This window comes from Sesamum indicum, linkage group LG10 (genome assembly GCF_026168435.1).
Source record: "Sesamum indicum cultivar Baizhima isolate 11 linkage group LG10, ASM2616843v1, whole genome shotgun sequence".
NCBI classification, from domain to species: Eukaryota; Viridiplantae; Streptophyta; class Magnoliopsida; order Lamiales; family Pedaliaceae; genus Sesamum; species Sesamum indicum.
This window is the reverse complement of record NC_142666.1, coordinates 604,435-620,572: the sequence shown is the minus strand read 5'-3', so window position 1 is coordinate 620,572 and position 16,138 is coordinate 604,435. Positions and strand designations below refer to the sequence as shown.

Here is a 16,138-nt window from a genome sequence, read left to right as displayed (position 1 = left end):
TGACATGTTTGACTAGTACTATTATATTTCTACACTTCACCTTAACCCAATTAAACACTTGTCCGGTTTTCTCTCTCCCTCAAAATCACTCTCCCCACCATTTTCCCCTTCTCATTTTCCCTCAACCGTCCATCAAATCCAGGGGAAGTGAATTGGAATTGTAAATCCCCGGGAAAAAAGGTTTTTACACATACTGTTGCTTGCATTACGCGTGCCGAATTATGAGGCCACCGAAGAGGCCGATCCAAGCGGTGTCCACATGGGTGCGGCGGCAGCCGCCCAAGGTGAAGGCGTTTCTCGCTGTGGTTAGCGGCATGGTGGCGCTTGTGCTGCTTCGAGCAGTTGTGCACGATCACGATAATCTTTTTGTTGCAGCGGAGGCTGTTCACGCGATCGGAATTTCGGTTCTGATTTACAAGTTGATGAAGGAGAGGACTTGTGCTGGTACGGCGTTGTCTATTTTGTAATTGATGTTTTCCTTTATTCTTTTTGTGAATTGGCTGGGATGGGTTTTGGGGGGTGAGGAAGTTTCGAGCTTTGTGAACTGCAGATTTGGGGATGATGGAGGTCGGGGCTTCAGAACTGGGGATTTGAGGGATGTGGAAGTTCGGAGCTTTAGAAGCAAAAGAAAGATTTAGTTTTAGTATTGTTTTTGCTTTCTTTTTTTTATTGAAAAGTAGGATTTCTTTTCTCTTTTGCTCTGGAAGAAATGGTCTTGGAAGTTAATTGTGGGTGTAGTCGCGCTGTTCCATTTATTACTTCTTTTTGTTGTTTGTTAGTTGCTTGAATAAGAAAGCTGGAGCTTTTGAGAATTGGAGGGTTTTGGGGGAGATCTCGTTTTGATTCTTGGCATATTGGGAGCAGGAGGAAGGATTGATGGGTTTGCTTTATTTATTCTGTTCACGGGTCTTTTTGATTTTTATGAAAAGTTGCTATGCTGTTTTAGATGGATTTTTGTTTCATTGTTATCTATGTTAGGAGTTAGAAGATGGGTTTTCTCCGTGACTTTTTGACTTCCCCTGGAAAAGAAGAATTTTCTTGGGGATTAATTGTTCTTATAAGAAATAAAACGAACCAAATGTAAATAATACTTTTAGAGTTTAAATTGTAGTCATGTGTTAGTTCTTCACGTGCCTGAAAATACTGGTGGGCAAGTCTCCTTTGCAGGTTGTAGGTAGAGCTATGTTATATGGTAGTTGCTTCGTTAAATCTTAATTTGCATTTTGCAGCCAGTATAGTGTGTATAGTTTGCTGCAGAAAGTAGAGTAACCTGTATCTTTTGGTTTTTTTATCAGAAAACTGTCAGTCGGATACACACAGTGTTTAACTTTTTTCTTTCATGAATTTATATATACATGTATATAATTATGTCATTATTGAGTTTTTTGGGTTGTGTTCTGGAACTCGTCCTGGCATGCAATTTTAAGCTGCAGCATAAGAATTTGAACACAAATCTGGATATTGGATATTTATGTGTTCAACTTATCACTGAACACATTAGTGAGAGAAGCAGATGTCGAACTTTTTCCCAGTTGCTCACTTTGTCTTCTATGTGGATGGTAGATGCTGACGGCCTCCATTTTAATTTATTGATACTGTTGCAGGGCTTTCACTCAAATCCCAGGAGCTAACAGCTATCTTCTTGGCTGTTAGATTGTATTGCAGTTTTGTCATGGAATATGACATACACACGATTCTTGATATGACTACGCTGGCTACAACCTCATGGGTTATTTATATGATTCGTTTTAAACTGAGGTCGAGTTACATGGAGGATAAAGACAATTTTGCACTGTATTATGTGGTGAGTCTTTCACTGGAAGTGGCGTCTTCTTTCCTTGGGATTTTGAGTTTCGACTTAGTATGAAGTTGATCTGAAATGCTAATCTAGAATATCTAGTCTTTGAACTACCACATACCAGTCAGTAATGAAAAAATGTTAAAAGATTACAAATGAATTGAAAATCTTCATTTGCAGTGCTATCCAAGTTCTGTTAGAAATTATGGTTTTTGTGTGTATTCTTCATGCTTGTTGGTTTCTATTTATTTAAGCTTATATTAGTTGATTGCTGCCCTTGTTTTTTAATTTCTATTAACTTTTAAGTAAGTGACTTTGATAGCCAGATGATTGCGCTTATGATGTAGCTGTCAGCCCCTCCTACTTTTATCTCAAGCTTCCTTTCCCACGGACCTGTTATTAATTTATTTTTTATTATTCATGATCTGGTGCAACGCACTATTGTCTATACTTTAATCTAAGGCAATAGTTATCTTTTGATGCTTTCAAGCTTATGCCACATTTAGCTGCAACAAAAGGAGCTCTTTTCTTTCCCTTCAAATTTTAAAGAAATTTAGGGGTCTAATAATGCTTACCTATCCAAGCATGGGACATGTTCTTTGTAGTATATAATCCACTTAACCCCATGAGAGTTTATCTATTTTCTACTGTATTTGGATCCTTTCCAATATCTTTTGTGGTTCAAATTTGAAGAAGTGTTCGTTTGTGCAGGTGGGTCCTTGTGCTATTTTAGCTTTACTCATTCACCCATCCACATCACATCACATCGTAAACAGGATTGCCTGGGCTTTCTGTGTTTATCTTGAAGCTGTTTCGGTGCTTCCTCAGCTTCGTGTCATGCAAAACACCAAGGTATGGTTTGGCTGGAGTGCCAATGATGCACACAAATAGTGATTCAATTGCTTTTAATAATTCGAAGAATTTTGGATCTCATGATGAAATCTGTATGTATTGGTGGCAGATTGTTGAACCATTTACGGCTCATTATGTATTTGCCCTAGGCGTTGCGAGGTTCTTGAGCTGTGCTCATTGGGTTCTCCAGGTTTGATGCATGAACTCTATCATGGAAGATTGTCTAAAGCATTTTTTCAGTTGTCTGGCTAAAGAAAGCAGATTTCTTATGATCATCCGTTACCTGAATGTCTCAATTTGGTTGCATGTTATACAAGGATTTTTCAAGAGTTCTTCATTCTCTTTTATGATTGGACGTGTAGTGTTCTCTTACTCTTAAGAAATATCCTTGGTCCAGTAATATAGTATGCATAGATCCGTTACTGAGTGTTATTTGAATGACACAAACTATGTGAATAGGTATTAGAACTGGCACAAGGAATGGTAGTTAGAATCACAGGTGGTTAAGATTGGCGTATTTCCGTAACGATTGCTGATTTGCAACTCAGGTTTTGGACACCCGAGGTCATCTTCTCGTGGCTTTGGGTTATGGACTCTGGCCTTCAATGGTTCTTATATCAGAAATTGTTCAGACCTTCATCCTGGCAGACTTCTGCTATTACTATGTAAAGAGGTACCACGAACTTCTTTTACGATTTTCAGCTGATATCTATCTTCTATGAATTCATCAAATTGTTCCATTAACCTTGGCTTTTGATATGCAGTGTTTTCGGGGGACAACTCGTGTTGCGGCTTCCTTCTGGAGTGGTGTAACTAGATAAGCCTATTCTAGTTGTTTCTGGTGCACCACACGGCTTGGTCACTGGTTCCTTACAGCGTAGAGATCTGGTTGGTAGTTCACACAAATTGGATGTTTACCTCACTCGCAAGTTACCTGAAAAATCATATTTTGGATTAACTGTACCTGTACTAATTCGGTTTTAGATAGTGGATTTCGCTTCACTGTAGCATTTAAACTCTTAATTAATGACCAGAACACACATTATTTCGTAATCTTCTCTTGTTTTTTCTTCAGTTGGCTTACAAAGTATCTCTTAATTAACGGCCAGGACACATTTTTTATTTCTCTTGTTTCGAACTCTGAACCATTGGACGACTTTGATTATAAACTTGGTACTATTACGCAACAAACATCTAATGATTTAAGCTTTCTCTGGAGGTATGACGCAGTTATTATTCCATAATCTCCGATGTGCTGATTTATATGAATCGTATTTGAAAGTATCTAATCGCGGTGCCATGGGATCATTCACATTTATGTTAATGACTTGCATTGCTTGGCGCTTTTAAGCTCGGTCACTTAGAAAACGTCAAAGAGCGTTGTGGTGAAATTGTTGGTGGAAAGGGTGTTCATCCAAGAGTACTCTCAAACTGTCCATTTCCTGTGATTCAATGATTAGCAGTGCTGCAGTGGGGTTCGGTTTACTGTATTTAATTCGCTGTGTGAAAGACGATATTCCTTTCAGTCAGTGTTCTCAGAATCTCTAACAAGATGCTTGCAGAAAGAATACAGATGTGGAAGCACAAAGGCAGTAGTTACAAGTGTTTGGACATTTAGTTGGCAGAACTTGGGAGATTATCATCTTATATTGTCTGTGTATATATATATATATTAACATTAATCTAATCTCATAAAGACGGTGTTGGTGAGGGGGACCCTTTTTCCCAAAGAATTACTTCACTTATTCTAATCCATCCTTCTTTTTTCTTGTTTTCACTCTGTGGGGTTTGGGGGTGGATACTATTTCCATGAAATTTTAGAAGAAAAAGAAAATATAAAGAACGATTATACAGCTCATCGGGACTAAATATGCCCACATCTTTCTCTTTTAAACACACACACGCAAAATCAACATCAAACTCAACACAGCAAGATTGCAGGGAAATTTAACTCAAATTGGGGACTTAAATCAACTATATGCTAAGTATAATGTGATTGACGACAATTCAAGAAGAGTGATCAATCACATAATAAGTATATCACACTTATTTTGTGATTGATTTGATCTGACTAAACTTGATTTGGATAAAATTCATATTGAAGTTTTAGATTTTATCGTAGAAAAGAAAAAAGCACATATCTCATAATTCTACTTATTTGTAGGTATTTTATTACATAAGATGATATCTTCTTCTTCCGTGACATGTTTGCACGAAATATATTTGTTTGATCATTACGTAAAAATAAATGAGTTGTTCGACATTTATCTTGAAAAAGGAAAACAACATTTTTATCGTATTTTAGTGAACAAGTAGTAGTTTTTGTTCCGTTTTAGGATGATGATGATGATATTTATATTCTTCCCCAACTACAACATGTGTACTTTATGCGGGAGTAGAAGCAAAATTCGTTCTTTTCTTCTACTTTCTATATAACAACACTCATTGATCAATAGAAAAACCTATTTTTAGGTGGGTAGGGTACAGTGCCAGCCTATGTTACTACCGTCCACAGTTGTACATACCTTTGCATGTAAACTTTGAATGTAGTTGGTTTCTATCTATCCTCATATCAGCCCCCCCTTCCCCTTTCTTTCATTTTCCTCATCTATAAATAGTCCTTTCTCATTATATGAATTCCCATCAGCTTGAGAGTTTTTCATTTTGATCATACTATCAATCAATGGCTATTCCTAAAGTCTTTGTTGCGTCAATCTTTCTTTCTTTGCTGCTCCTCCATCAAGTCCAAGCTATTCACTCCAACAAACTGGTAACTCCATAGGCCTTCAACTCTCACCATGCATATCACACACACACACACACATATATATATATGTTATATTATGTTGCAAAAATTTGAGTTTCAAAGTCATTTTGATCATCTTCTCAGACACTTTGCTAGTTTTTTCCAGTTTCTTGACTGTCAAATTTGATTAAGTTACTGTTGTTGCAATTGCAGACTAGCAATGCCGTATCAGAAACTTCATACAAACCGAAAATAAGTAAGCTATCTAACTCTTGTATCTTACTTCTTGCTAGCCATGCATCTATACTCTTTCCTCTATTCATTATTTTACGTCTACTTCAGCGTGTATATTCTTTCTTTATCAATCTCTTTTCTTCCCTTGTTTTTTTGTGTTCACAGACTGTGGAGGAGCTTGTGCAGCGAGGTGCAAATTATCAAGAAGGCCAAGACTTTGCAAAAGGGCATGTGGGACTTGCTGTGCAAGGTGCAACTGCGTTCCCCCTGGCACTTATGGAAACTTGGAGTTCTGCCCTTGCTATGCTAATATGACTACCCATCATAACAAGCGAAAATGCCCTTAGAGATCGAGTCTAAACCGTACATGAAATCTTGTATTTAGACCTTTGTTCTCTTCTTGCTTCTTCGTTTCTTTCCCTTCTTTGGTTTACAGTCTTGTATTATTATTGATTTGCGCTTTGTCAAGATCTTTGTATGTGGGACAATAAATGTTTGTTCTTGGTACTACAGAGCTGTACTCTAGTTTGTTGACATTATCCTGTTATAGTTCTTCATTTTTCAAAATCATTTTTATTATGATTACATAATTAAGCAATGAGTTATTTTATAGCTTCTTTACTAATCGAGTTTCTTTTGTAATTAAAAAAAACTAATTTAAGAAATTGCAAGTTGATGTTGGTTTGAAGTTGTTTATCAGTAGGAATTCTGATGAAAATGATAGAGTTTGATTCAGACCTGGTTGATATAGATAGAAGTGATTATACAGTATGAAGTAACACTTGAATTTGCTAGAGATAACATGTTAAGTGTTTCATCTAGCCATAAGAAGGAAGGTTAGAAGCTTCAGACAGTGAGATTCTTGGTAAGAATCCCTTCAAATGTGATCCCAGGTCCAAATGCCAGTATCAATCCCCACTCGTTATGCCCCTGTTCATCCTTTCTCACATTCTTTGCCTCTTCTAGCATGTACTCCAGCACATACACAATTGTATTACTGCTAGCATTCCCATAATCAGTCAGTGCCCTTCTACTTGCATTCAGTTTTTCAGGCAATAGCTCCAGCTTCTTCTCCAGCCTGTTGAGAATAGCAGGGCCCCCTGGATGAACAGCCCAGAACAATTTATTGAAATCCTTTTCAGAATATCCAGCAGATCCCATTAACTGAACACAGAAATCTTGAATATTGTTTTCAATTATCTGTGGGAGCTGCCTTTCCAGCTTGAAACTTATGCCTTCTTCTGTAAGTTTCCCGTCGATAACTTTTTCGGTACCTGGCAAGAAATGCTGTAGGGCGGCATACAGTTCAAAGAGAGGCCTTTCAGTTTTCACAACAGGATTAGATCCTATGATCATGGCCCCAGCCCCATCTCCAAACAATGCCACTCCAACCAAATCATAAGGCCTGTCAGCGCTAGGCGGCCTGAACCCAATAATAGTAGTTTCTGAAGTTGCAAGCAAAACTCTACTGCCTGGATTGTTCTCAGCAATGTCCTTGGCTACCCGAAGACCCGCCACCCCACCCGAGCAGCCTGAAAAGTATAGCATGGTCCTGCGGGTATCTGGCCGGAGGCCCAGCCCTTTTGCGAGGTAAAGATCGCCACCAGGAAGCCGAGCTTCACTTGAGGAGACATAGACCAAGTGGGTTATGTCTGAAACTGGCCTGCCCCATTTCTTGATGCAAGATTCTGAGGCTTCAATGGCCATTTGTGTGACTGCTGAATTACAAATCTCCAGCCTTTGCTTCACTGTGGGGAGCCCTTCAATAGCTAGTTCAGGGTACTTTGTTAGGATTTCTTCAGACATCACCACGTATCTTGTCTTCACTGTGGTTGACTTGCCTGAAACATTAATGACAGCAAACAATGGCATCAAGAAAAGAACTTTATCTGGATCAGCTCATGTAATTTAGACAAGAATCATCCTGAGCATGGCATATTTATCTTAATCTATGTTAGCATCAACAGAACATACTTTCTGAGGTTAACAAGATCATATAGTAGCATAGAAGGGAAATAAAAATGTACAGAGTCGAGCTAGCTTCTGCTTGAGTTCAGGATCATCACAGTTGGTATCCCTGAAATATCCATCAACCAGAAACTCTTGCATGACAAGCTGGTGCGGAAATGCCTTGCCGAGGGCAAGAATCGCAGCTTTCCTGGAATCGGCACTTCTCGAGCATTGGAAGGTCACCTCACTTCCCATGGAGTCGTCTTTTTCTCTTGAAAAGAGAACTTGATAAGTTTCCTTGGTGTGAATGCTGAATAGGCTTCTTTTTCTTTTGAAGGGGATCCCATTTCATTGCTTGTATATATACTATCCATATGCTGATAGACAGAAATTGAATAACTGAAGGGAGTACTAATAAATCATTAGTTTGCAGAGAAACGTGGATTGTAAAGCAATTGGCTACGATATTTTATATAGGATTAGATCAGGGGAGAGAAATTCATGACCTTTGTAGGAGAAAGTTGGTTGGAGGTTTGGTTTAGGAAGCACAACGGAAATACGAGAGCATCCGGCAAGATGACCTGGAGAATCGAAACTCACAATTTGCCAATCTAGAATTTGAAGAGATGATGATCCACAATTTATCTCAAAATGAACAATAGTTCTCATATGTCAATGTAGTCATATATCAAGGTAGAGCAGGTTCATTAGGTAAAAGTACAAATGATGGAATAGAAATAGGAGCTCCAATGACAGAGTGATCTCCAAATGTTTCAACAAGGTAGCAAGTACACACTGATGTGCAAACAAAATACATTGCCATCAATAATAAATTCTTCAGATATGTGGCTTTATACTACTATGACGTTATGATCTCTAGAAATATTAAAAAAAAAATAAAAAGAAGAAAGACATTACTATCATTTAACTAGGATATTTCAAGAAGTTCATGGTATTGTTCCAGAGGTACGCTCGAACTGAGGAGAATTATAGTTCTGAGCAACTCTTTCCATTGATAAAATCAACAACTTGGGCTGCTGCTAGATCAAGTGCAGCAGTGACCGCTGCCAAATTTTGCAGAAACTCCTCAGCCGTAGGCTTGTCACCATCGATAATATCAGTCACAGCTTTTAAAAATATTGCAGGGACTTCCAAGAGATGTGCCACATAAGCAATAGCGGCTCCCTGATAAACGAAAATCAAAGGGCACCAATCAAAACAAAGTTCATGAGTATTCTTAGCAACTACAATTTAGCAAGCCAAATTACTTGAGTTTCAAAAACTAGTGCTCACTGTATCAGTACCTTTCTCACTCCGTTGACATCACCACTTCACATTTTCAGAATACTGCCTACCTTTGCCTATGTTTTATAAAATACAAGGTTGATTTCACATTCACAAAGCACCTGAGACTATAGCTTAGCTTCTTATGGAAATTTAGAAAATCCACATGAAAGCATGAGCGGAAATTAAGAGACAGCTGATCACATGCAGAGCCACAACATTTATATTGTTTCAGACATTATGATAAGCTCGGTCATCTACCTCCATGTCTTTGACAGTTGCATCATTTGCAACAATGGCAGCTTCATCTTGTGGGCACATATCCAAAGAATCACCAGTAGACAATTTGCCGACCTAAATCATACAATAACAAAAGTTAGATATACTAGTACTCATTTAATAAAACACACTATGTCTTGACATATTAAATTGTGAATGAACACCAACAAAATACATGCATGGCTAAAATGACTGCAGCACCTATCTATCGTACATCATATTCGTTATGCAAAGAAAGTCACTGAGATTATGATGGAACACCTTGCCATATAATTATAGATACAAACCCAATTTCAAACATGCGTGCACATACACAAAAGAAGGGGGAAAAAGGGGAACAGCCACTCAATGTCCTGCCTGATCTTATAAACAGTTTATGGAAGAGAAGCGACCTTTAAGTTTAGCTCCTTTGCAAGATTCGGGGTGGAAAATGCTTGACGCGAGCCAACACCATACAGGTCAAATACCTGCAGATCAAAATAGAGACACATGAAGCTGAAGAAATATGAGTGAATCATATAGTTTGTACCAGCAGAACAAAGAGGTGTCTAATCTAAACTACTTGACAGGACACTCCATCCTATCAGAAGACTGCTGATTTCTTCTAAATTGTAATACAATTATATGCAAAAACAATGGATCTTACAGCTATCAGTGATACAGGATTTATTCTATGAGTCATGAAGAGAAATAAATTTTCATTTTTGGTTCTTTTTTGCTGCTCCATAGCATCTACTTTGTTCATATAAACAATTAAAAGAAGTCGAGGAAAAAAGTGAACATAGAAAAGGACTTACAGGGATAGGAATCCTTCTGTCATGGAAAGCAATATCTGATGCCAGAAATACATCACCTATGGAAGCACCTTTTGCCTGGTCAATGGCAGATAATCAATACCAAGGAGTCCTTGTATTCTATAAGCAAAGTGGTGATTTTGCATCCAAATGAGAGGCATACCAATTTTAGTCCTATGATAACTCAATCTACCACTCATTATAGTTGAATTGAAAGAAGATCAGATTCGGAGAAAGAAACATGAAAACATTATAGTTGAGATTGTGAAACCTTGAATCCACCAGCAGTTCCTGCATTTATTATAAGGTCTGGCTGCAATGCTTGAATAGAAGCATAAGTCAGAAGAGATGCAGAAACTGTGCCTACGCTGTCAACCCCTGTTGAAGAAAATAATTCACTAACTCAGTAGCTGGAAAATTAAAGACTGTATATCAGATCAGATGATGTCTTGCTGCAACAACAGTAACAGATTACTTAAACTGCCAAGTGCATCACACAATTCATTGCCAAGTTAATTTTAGTTTGACACATTTCACACATGTATCAGTTTTATCCATCATAGAGTGTTAATGTTAGTGTGTCTCTGCGTGATGATATGCATGTGGCCCAAATAGTAATGCCAGTAGAAATTGCATAATTCAATGAGTAACTGCGCTCTTCCTAACACATTATGAAGCAGAGGCACACCACATATTATGATTACATGGGATGTCAATACAAACTCAATAATTATGCAAAACTGACAAAGCAATAATAACCATAAACTATACCTAACCCTGCAAAGAAAGCCAATACGTGCACTAAACAGCAAGGAGTAAGAAAAGGACAAACCCAATATTTTGTCTTTTCCAGGACAAACAATGTTGATGTTCAAATCTTTATATTTACCGTAGTACCTCACCCATGGAACCCCCTTTGGGAACCTGTACAAACAGTCAAGATACTCAATACACAAGTTCACATGAAACTAAAAGGTGAAGGAATAACATAGATCAAAACAAAGCTGATGCTGCCCCCATTTAGATTCCAGTATAAAGCAAACTTGTCCAATCTCTCAAGTTAAATAAATCACTAAGTCCTTTAGAATTCCATTCAGAAAACAGCCATCCAACGGTTAATAGTACTAACAGCAAGTTCATTGTCATTCATCTCAGAACAAGTGAAGAAACATATACATATTAATAATAGAATAAATTTGCACCAAAAAGAAAATAATAAGACGAACCAACATATTGATTTATCATTCCATATCCAATAAATACCTGGACTTTTATCCTCACTGTAGGCTATAAAACAAGTCATTTTCAGCAATTATAACCAATAAAAAATAAAACCAACAAGTTCTCTTCAACCATAAATCAGCAAATTCTTTTTCCAAAAACGAAAAATAATCACAGAAACTTAGAAAGAGAAGCATACACGGATTCAGGCTCTTCGACGAGCTGAAACTTATTCACTAGAGGTGACGCCTCGGTTTGCATAGCTAGTCAGACGCACAAAAACCAAACGTCCAAAATCAGCATATATTCGTCAAAATCCAAAACAGAGAAAAATAAAAAAAATATAAAAAAAAGAAAGAGGAAAGGAGTACCGATGATGAAGAGAACATTGGAAATGGGGCGTTTAGGCGTTGAATCATCGTTGACTTCCGCCGCCGCTTTGTCGTCGTGAGGTGGCGCCATTGATCGTTTCTCCTACCTCACCACCAATTCCTTTCGTTTCCGTCCCTTTCCTTTCCCTGCGCTGAAATATCTAACAAAATCAGCCACCACACCACCCCTGTCACCGTGGTTGATAAAAGAGGAGGAACACTTTTTAACTTTAAGAGTTTTTTGACCCTCGAGCAAGGGTTAGCCTCGCGACTTTAGGTCAAACTGGAAGCAACTGGAGGTCCGCACACTGAAGAGATCGAGATTGGTGTACTGTTAAATCAATCATGCCGCGGCAAGTTCCAAACTTTTGACTATGCGGGACCCACTTCTGCTCTCCGCAAATGCCCACTCGATATCTGTTTGGAATTTAGGTTTTGTATATTTTCCAGAGTTTTAGTCAAAATACAATGTATTATCATTACAATATTAAATATGTACTTACTATTATTTAAAAAAAAAATACAAAAAGAGGTGTCGTAAGCATAAAATGACGATTTTGACTACTCTATTAATTTTTTCTAATTTAGAATTACCTTTCAATTTATAATAACTAATATATTTAATTTTATATTTATTTTTTTAATATGGTATGTTGATTTATATAATTTATTCATATTTAAAATATGCTTTAAATCTCAAAAAAATTATACAAAAAATAATTGAGGTATTTTTATAAAGAGGGCTATAATAATTAAAGGGTAAGATACTTTTCAAGTCATATAAAACAAATAGTAAGATGATCTGAAATCAAGGTGTGTCGTCATGTAGATGAATTCTTAGTTATGGGCCTTTATGGACTGGTCTTTTATGGGCTTTCTAACTGCTGGCCCAATATCTATGAAAGGCTCTCCACCTAAAATTTTATTACAAATGGACCGTAAACGAGTGACATTTTTGTCTTAAGCCCGAATTTGCTCCTCCAATACTTCCCCATTTTAGGTATGTGTACTTCCCCCTTTTTCAAGGTCATGGACACTAATTTGTTTTTGTTCTCCACTTTGACTACATTAATCTTATGGATTTGTTTCAGAAAAACAAATATGTCTGGAGAATGACATTTTGAGATTTATAAGATATTTAAAATTTTTATTTATAATTAATGTGGGATGCGTAACATCATCATCAACCCCACAAATAAGGAGTCTTGGGACAGGCAAATAGCCTATTTCCCACATACAAAGCTAAATAATGAAGCATGTGAGGTAATCTATGTTGCATTAGACGAGGTATCTGATTCGACTCCATGAGTCTTGTAACTTTATTTTTTTATGCGTTCAGAGGGAAGGGGTTTTAAAGTTTATAAGTTGTTTAAACTCTTCATCTACAATCGATGTGATGCAAGTATATCGATAATTTTGCAAATAAATTATTACGATAATAATTTTTTCTTGCAAACCTCAACTTTTTTTTAAACGTTTTATATAATACTTTTCAAATACTCTCAATGTTCACAAAAAACTCGATTTTCTTAGAACTTTTTGCTATGCAAGCAAAAGTTGTTATAGTTGCACAAAATAGATTTTAATACTGATTTGAATATGAAATTAAGAAAATAACTTTTTTTTAAAAAATTTATATTTGAAATAGTAATTAGATAATTATTAAAAGAAAAATGCAATAGAAGCCCCAAAAGCTCTTGCCTTGAAATAAAGGGCATCACAATGTGGATGGAATGGAGTGACATATCAGAGTGAAGAATCATGGAAGAGAAGAGATTGGATATTTCCTCATTTATGAGCCACTTCCCCATTCTCCCCACATACCCTCGTGGAGTTGACTTTTTTGCACACATAACTGGACATAAATGATTTTATTTATTTTTTGATAGATGGACATAAATGATTTTATTTATTTTTTAATAGATGGACATAAATGATTTTATTTATTTTTTAATAGATGGACATAAATGATTTTATTTATTTTTTAATAGATGGACATAAATGATTTTTAGTGGGTGGTGTGTGAGACAAAAAGTTCAAGACTTGGATACATATATCAAGATAATTAATTATTTCTTACACTATATAAATTAAGAATATTAGATTATGATCATTAAATTTTAATTTACATAATTTTGAGGCATTCAAATTAAAAATAAAGGTAAACTATAGCCACCTCCCATAAAACTTTTCATAATTACGAATACCCCCTCATTATTTGAAGATTACAGATACTCCTTTGGTTTTAATGTTCGTCTAATATCGAGTTCATTCCGTTAGCCTTCGTTATGTTTTTATCTAATTTTTTTGGTGAACTGATCAAATACTCTTTTGAATCAGGAATGATAATACTTTTTAAAAAATTTTAAAAATATTTTTATAAACTAATATTTCTTGTAAATTATTTATTTTACCCATCTTTTTTTTTTACATTTTTTTAGATACTTTTTTATTTTTTTAAAATTTAACAAGAGTTACGTAGTAATGTTCACCTCACTTTCTAAAGGCTGCATAGTTATTTTTCGTTTGAGGGGGTATTTATAATATCCCAAATAATGAGAGAACTTTCGTAATATATCAAATTCCAAAGACTATTGCTGTAATTTACCTTAAAAATAATAATAATAGCAAACTCGACTAAAAATTCGATATTCTCGAATGTATTTGTCTATTTTGATTATAAGACGTGGATTTGTTATTAAAATATTGATTAGTTGATTATTGGTCATTAATTAATATTTATAATGTAATGATGTATGTAGGATCTAGCTAAATTCATTTATGAAACCCTAAAAAATAATTTAATTTTAATGATTTAGGATGAGATGATGAGCTTGAAAATGTAGTTGATCATATGTTGAGACTTGAATTATTATTAGCTCAACCAATTGATAATACAAGTTGAAAAGAAGTGTCCACCATCATAAGAGTACCACAAGTGATAGGGTTGTTAATTTGGCCCTTTGAATATTTTGACAACCATCAAAATAAAATTATATTTTATGGGTCGGGCTGAATTGCAATCTATCTATTTATGATATAAAAAATAGATAAATAATCTTATTGTAAAAAAAAAAAATACTAATTTACCTCCTTCAATTTATGTAAAATGTCAGAATGGACCTTCATGCAGGTGGTGTCATCACGCGCCTTAGGTGAGGTTTCGTTTAATTTTTAGCTATAAAAATGATTATTATACTCTTAGTTATAAACTGTTAGACCTCGTTTAAATTGTTTGTAGTTTTGATATTTTTAAATTTATATATAAAGTATATATGTGAAAATAAATTTCAACTATTAGGCATAGATTTAAGTAACATTTGATTCGGACTGCAGATTACTAAAAATAAAATATGAACCATGGATTTATATTAAATAAGATCCAACAGTTGTGGAATAAAGATAAAAATTAAAAAAAAAATCGTCCGTGCACAACACAAGTCGTTGAAGGGGGTATTTTGCACATTTTTTAAACATTGAGGGAGGTAAAATGATAGTTTATTTTTCACAAGGGGGCTATTTGCCTTTTACGTATTTCTAGTAAATCGACAGACGAGTTATGCATATTGCTAAATACTAGTCGAGCTCAAATAACTTGATATATCAATATTTTTTTATTATTTTTTAATCAAATCGATCGGAGTTCTAATTCTTCCCAACTGTTCAAATTTAATTTAAATATGTCCCACATATGGTCCAAGATATTAAATATTAATTGAAGTTTATGGTCTAAGATTACTCAAACTTTTTTCGAGATAGAGACTTGCAAGAACGGAAATGAAATCATAGTTTAAGTGATCAAAATCGAATCTTCAAATTCCATTTATATATGATAAAAATAAAATAAAAAATATGCATTGAACTCATTGACTAATATCAATATATGATCTTATTTTCTGAATTTTTGGTTAAATAATTAATATAAGTACATTACCTAAGCACGTGCAGTACACATGACAATCATAAATTAATAAGGATCTAAATTCATCTAAGAAACTTGTACTCTAAGCATGTAAAAATGCAACATCTTTCTCAATAAAGCACCACATGCTATAGCCCCAAACGTATAAACAATAACCAGTTTTTTCTTTGGTAATTTAGATTTATATTTTTGAAAAAAATTTGCTGCAAATATCCTTTTATTTCAATCGAATTGCATAATTTCTGACAACAAAATCTCCATTTGAACAACTCCATTAACTTTAATCTGACCAACTTTTTGGGAGGCTTATGAACAAAAATAGCACCTTAAAATGTTTAAGAACCGAAATCAAAATTTGACTTTAAGTATAGGGACCATACATGCAATTTACTCGGAATAATTTCATCCCAAAAGAAAATTATTGGTCTCAAGAAAAACATATCACATCATCATAATCATTACATTTTTATTCTGACTTAGCACATTTTACACATCACATCAATTATATTTCAAATCCCATCACTTACTCAAAACAAAATATCATCCCAACCAAACCCGTTCCGTTTCGTTTTGTTCTCATTGAGATGAGATGAAAACACAAGCAATTACGATCATAATCATAATCGATTGATCTGAAAACATAATATATAAATAAAGACCATTATGCAGTCGACTCTTATGTAATCC

At 35.2% G+C, this 16,138-nt stretch overlaps 4 protein-coding genes across 4 annotated transcripts; 2 read left to right on the top strand and 2 right to left on the bottom strand.

Annotated features, from left to right (window-relative positions):
* The first annotated feature begins 44 nt into the window (after positions 1-44).
* On the top strand, positions 45-3,703 carry LOC105172941 (uncharacterized). Its single transcript, XM_011094565.3, has 6 exons — positions 45-444; positions 1,605-1,804; positions 2,510-2,650; positions 2,760-2,840; positions 3,199-3,323; positions 3,415-3,703. The coding sequence occupies exons 1-6, from the start codon at positions 222-224 to the stop codon at positions 3,461-3,463; spliced, it is 819 nt and encodes a 272-aa protein (XP_011092867.1). The 5' UTR covers positions 45-221; the 3' UTR covers positions 3,464-3,703.
* A 1,495-nt stretch (positions 3,704-5,198) lies between these two features.
* Positions 5,199-6,220, top strand: LOC105172942 (snakin-2). The gene is made up of 3 exons (XM_011094566.3): positions 5,199-5,420; positions 5,610-5,652; positions 5,796-6,220. Exons 1-3 carry the CDS (start codon positions 5,334-5,336, stop codon positions 5,975-5,977), a joined length of 312 nt encoding a protein of 103 aa, XP_011092868.1. The 5' UTR covers positions 5,199-5,333; the 3' UTR covers positions 5,978-6,220.
* A 116-nt stretch (positions 6,221-6,336) lies between these two features.
* Positions 6,337-8,146, bottom strand: LAP5 (Chalcone and stilbene synthase family protein). Its single transcript, XM_011094567.3, has 2 exons — positions 7,658-8,146; positions 6,337-7,471 (listed from the first exon to the last, which is right to left on the bottom strand). Exons 1-2 carry the CDS (start codon positions 7,833-7,835, stop codon positions 6,477-6,479), a joined length of 1,173 nt encoding a protein of 390 aa, XP_011092869.1. The 5' UTR covers positions 7,836-8,146; the 3' UTR covers positions 6,337-6,476.
* Positions 8,147-8,287: 141 nt separating this feature from the next.
* On the bottom strand, positions 8,288-11,835 carry LOC105172944 (5'-methylthioadenosine nucleosidase). The gene is made up of 8 exons (XM_011094568.3): positions 11,530-11,835; positions 11,358-11,421; positions 10,770-10,861; positions 10,209-10,315; positions 9,941-10,015; positions 9,536-9,610; positions 9,126-9,218; positions 8,288-8,765 (listed from the first exon to the last, which is right to left on the bottom strand). Exons 1-8 carry the CDS (start codon positions 11,618-11,620, stop codon positions 8,568-8,570), a joined length of 795 nt encoding a protein of 264 aa, XP_011092870.1. The 5' UTR covers positions 11,621-11,835; the 3' UTR covers positions 8,288-8,567.
* Between the last annotated feature and the right edge of the window lie 4,303 nt (positions 11,836-16,138).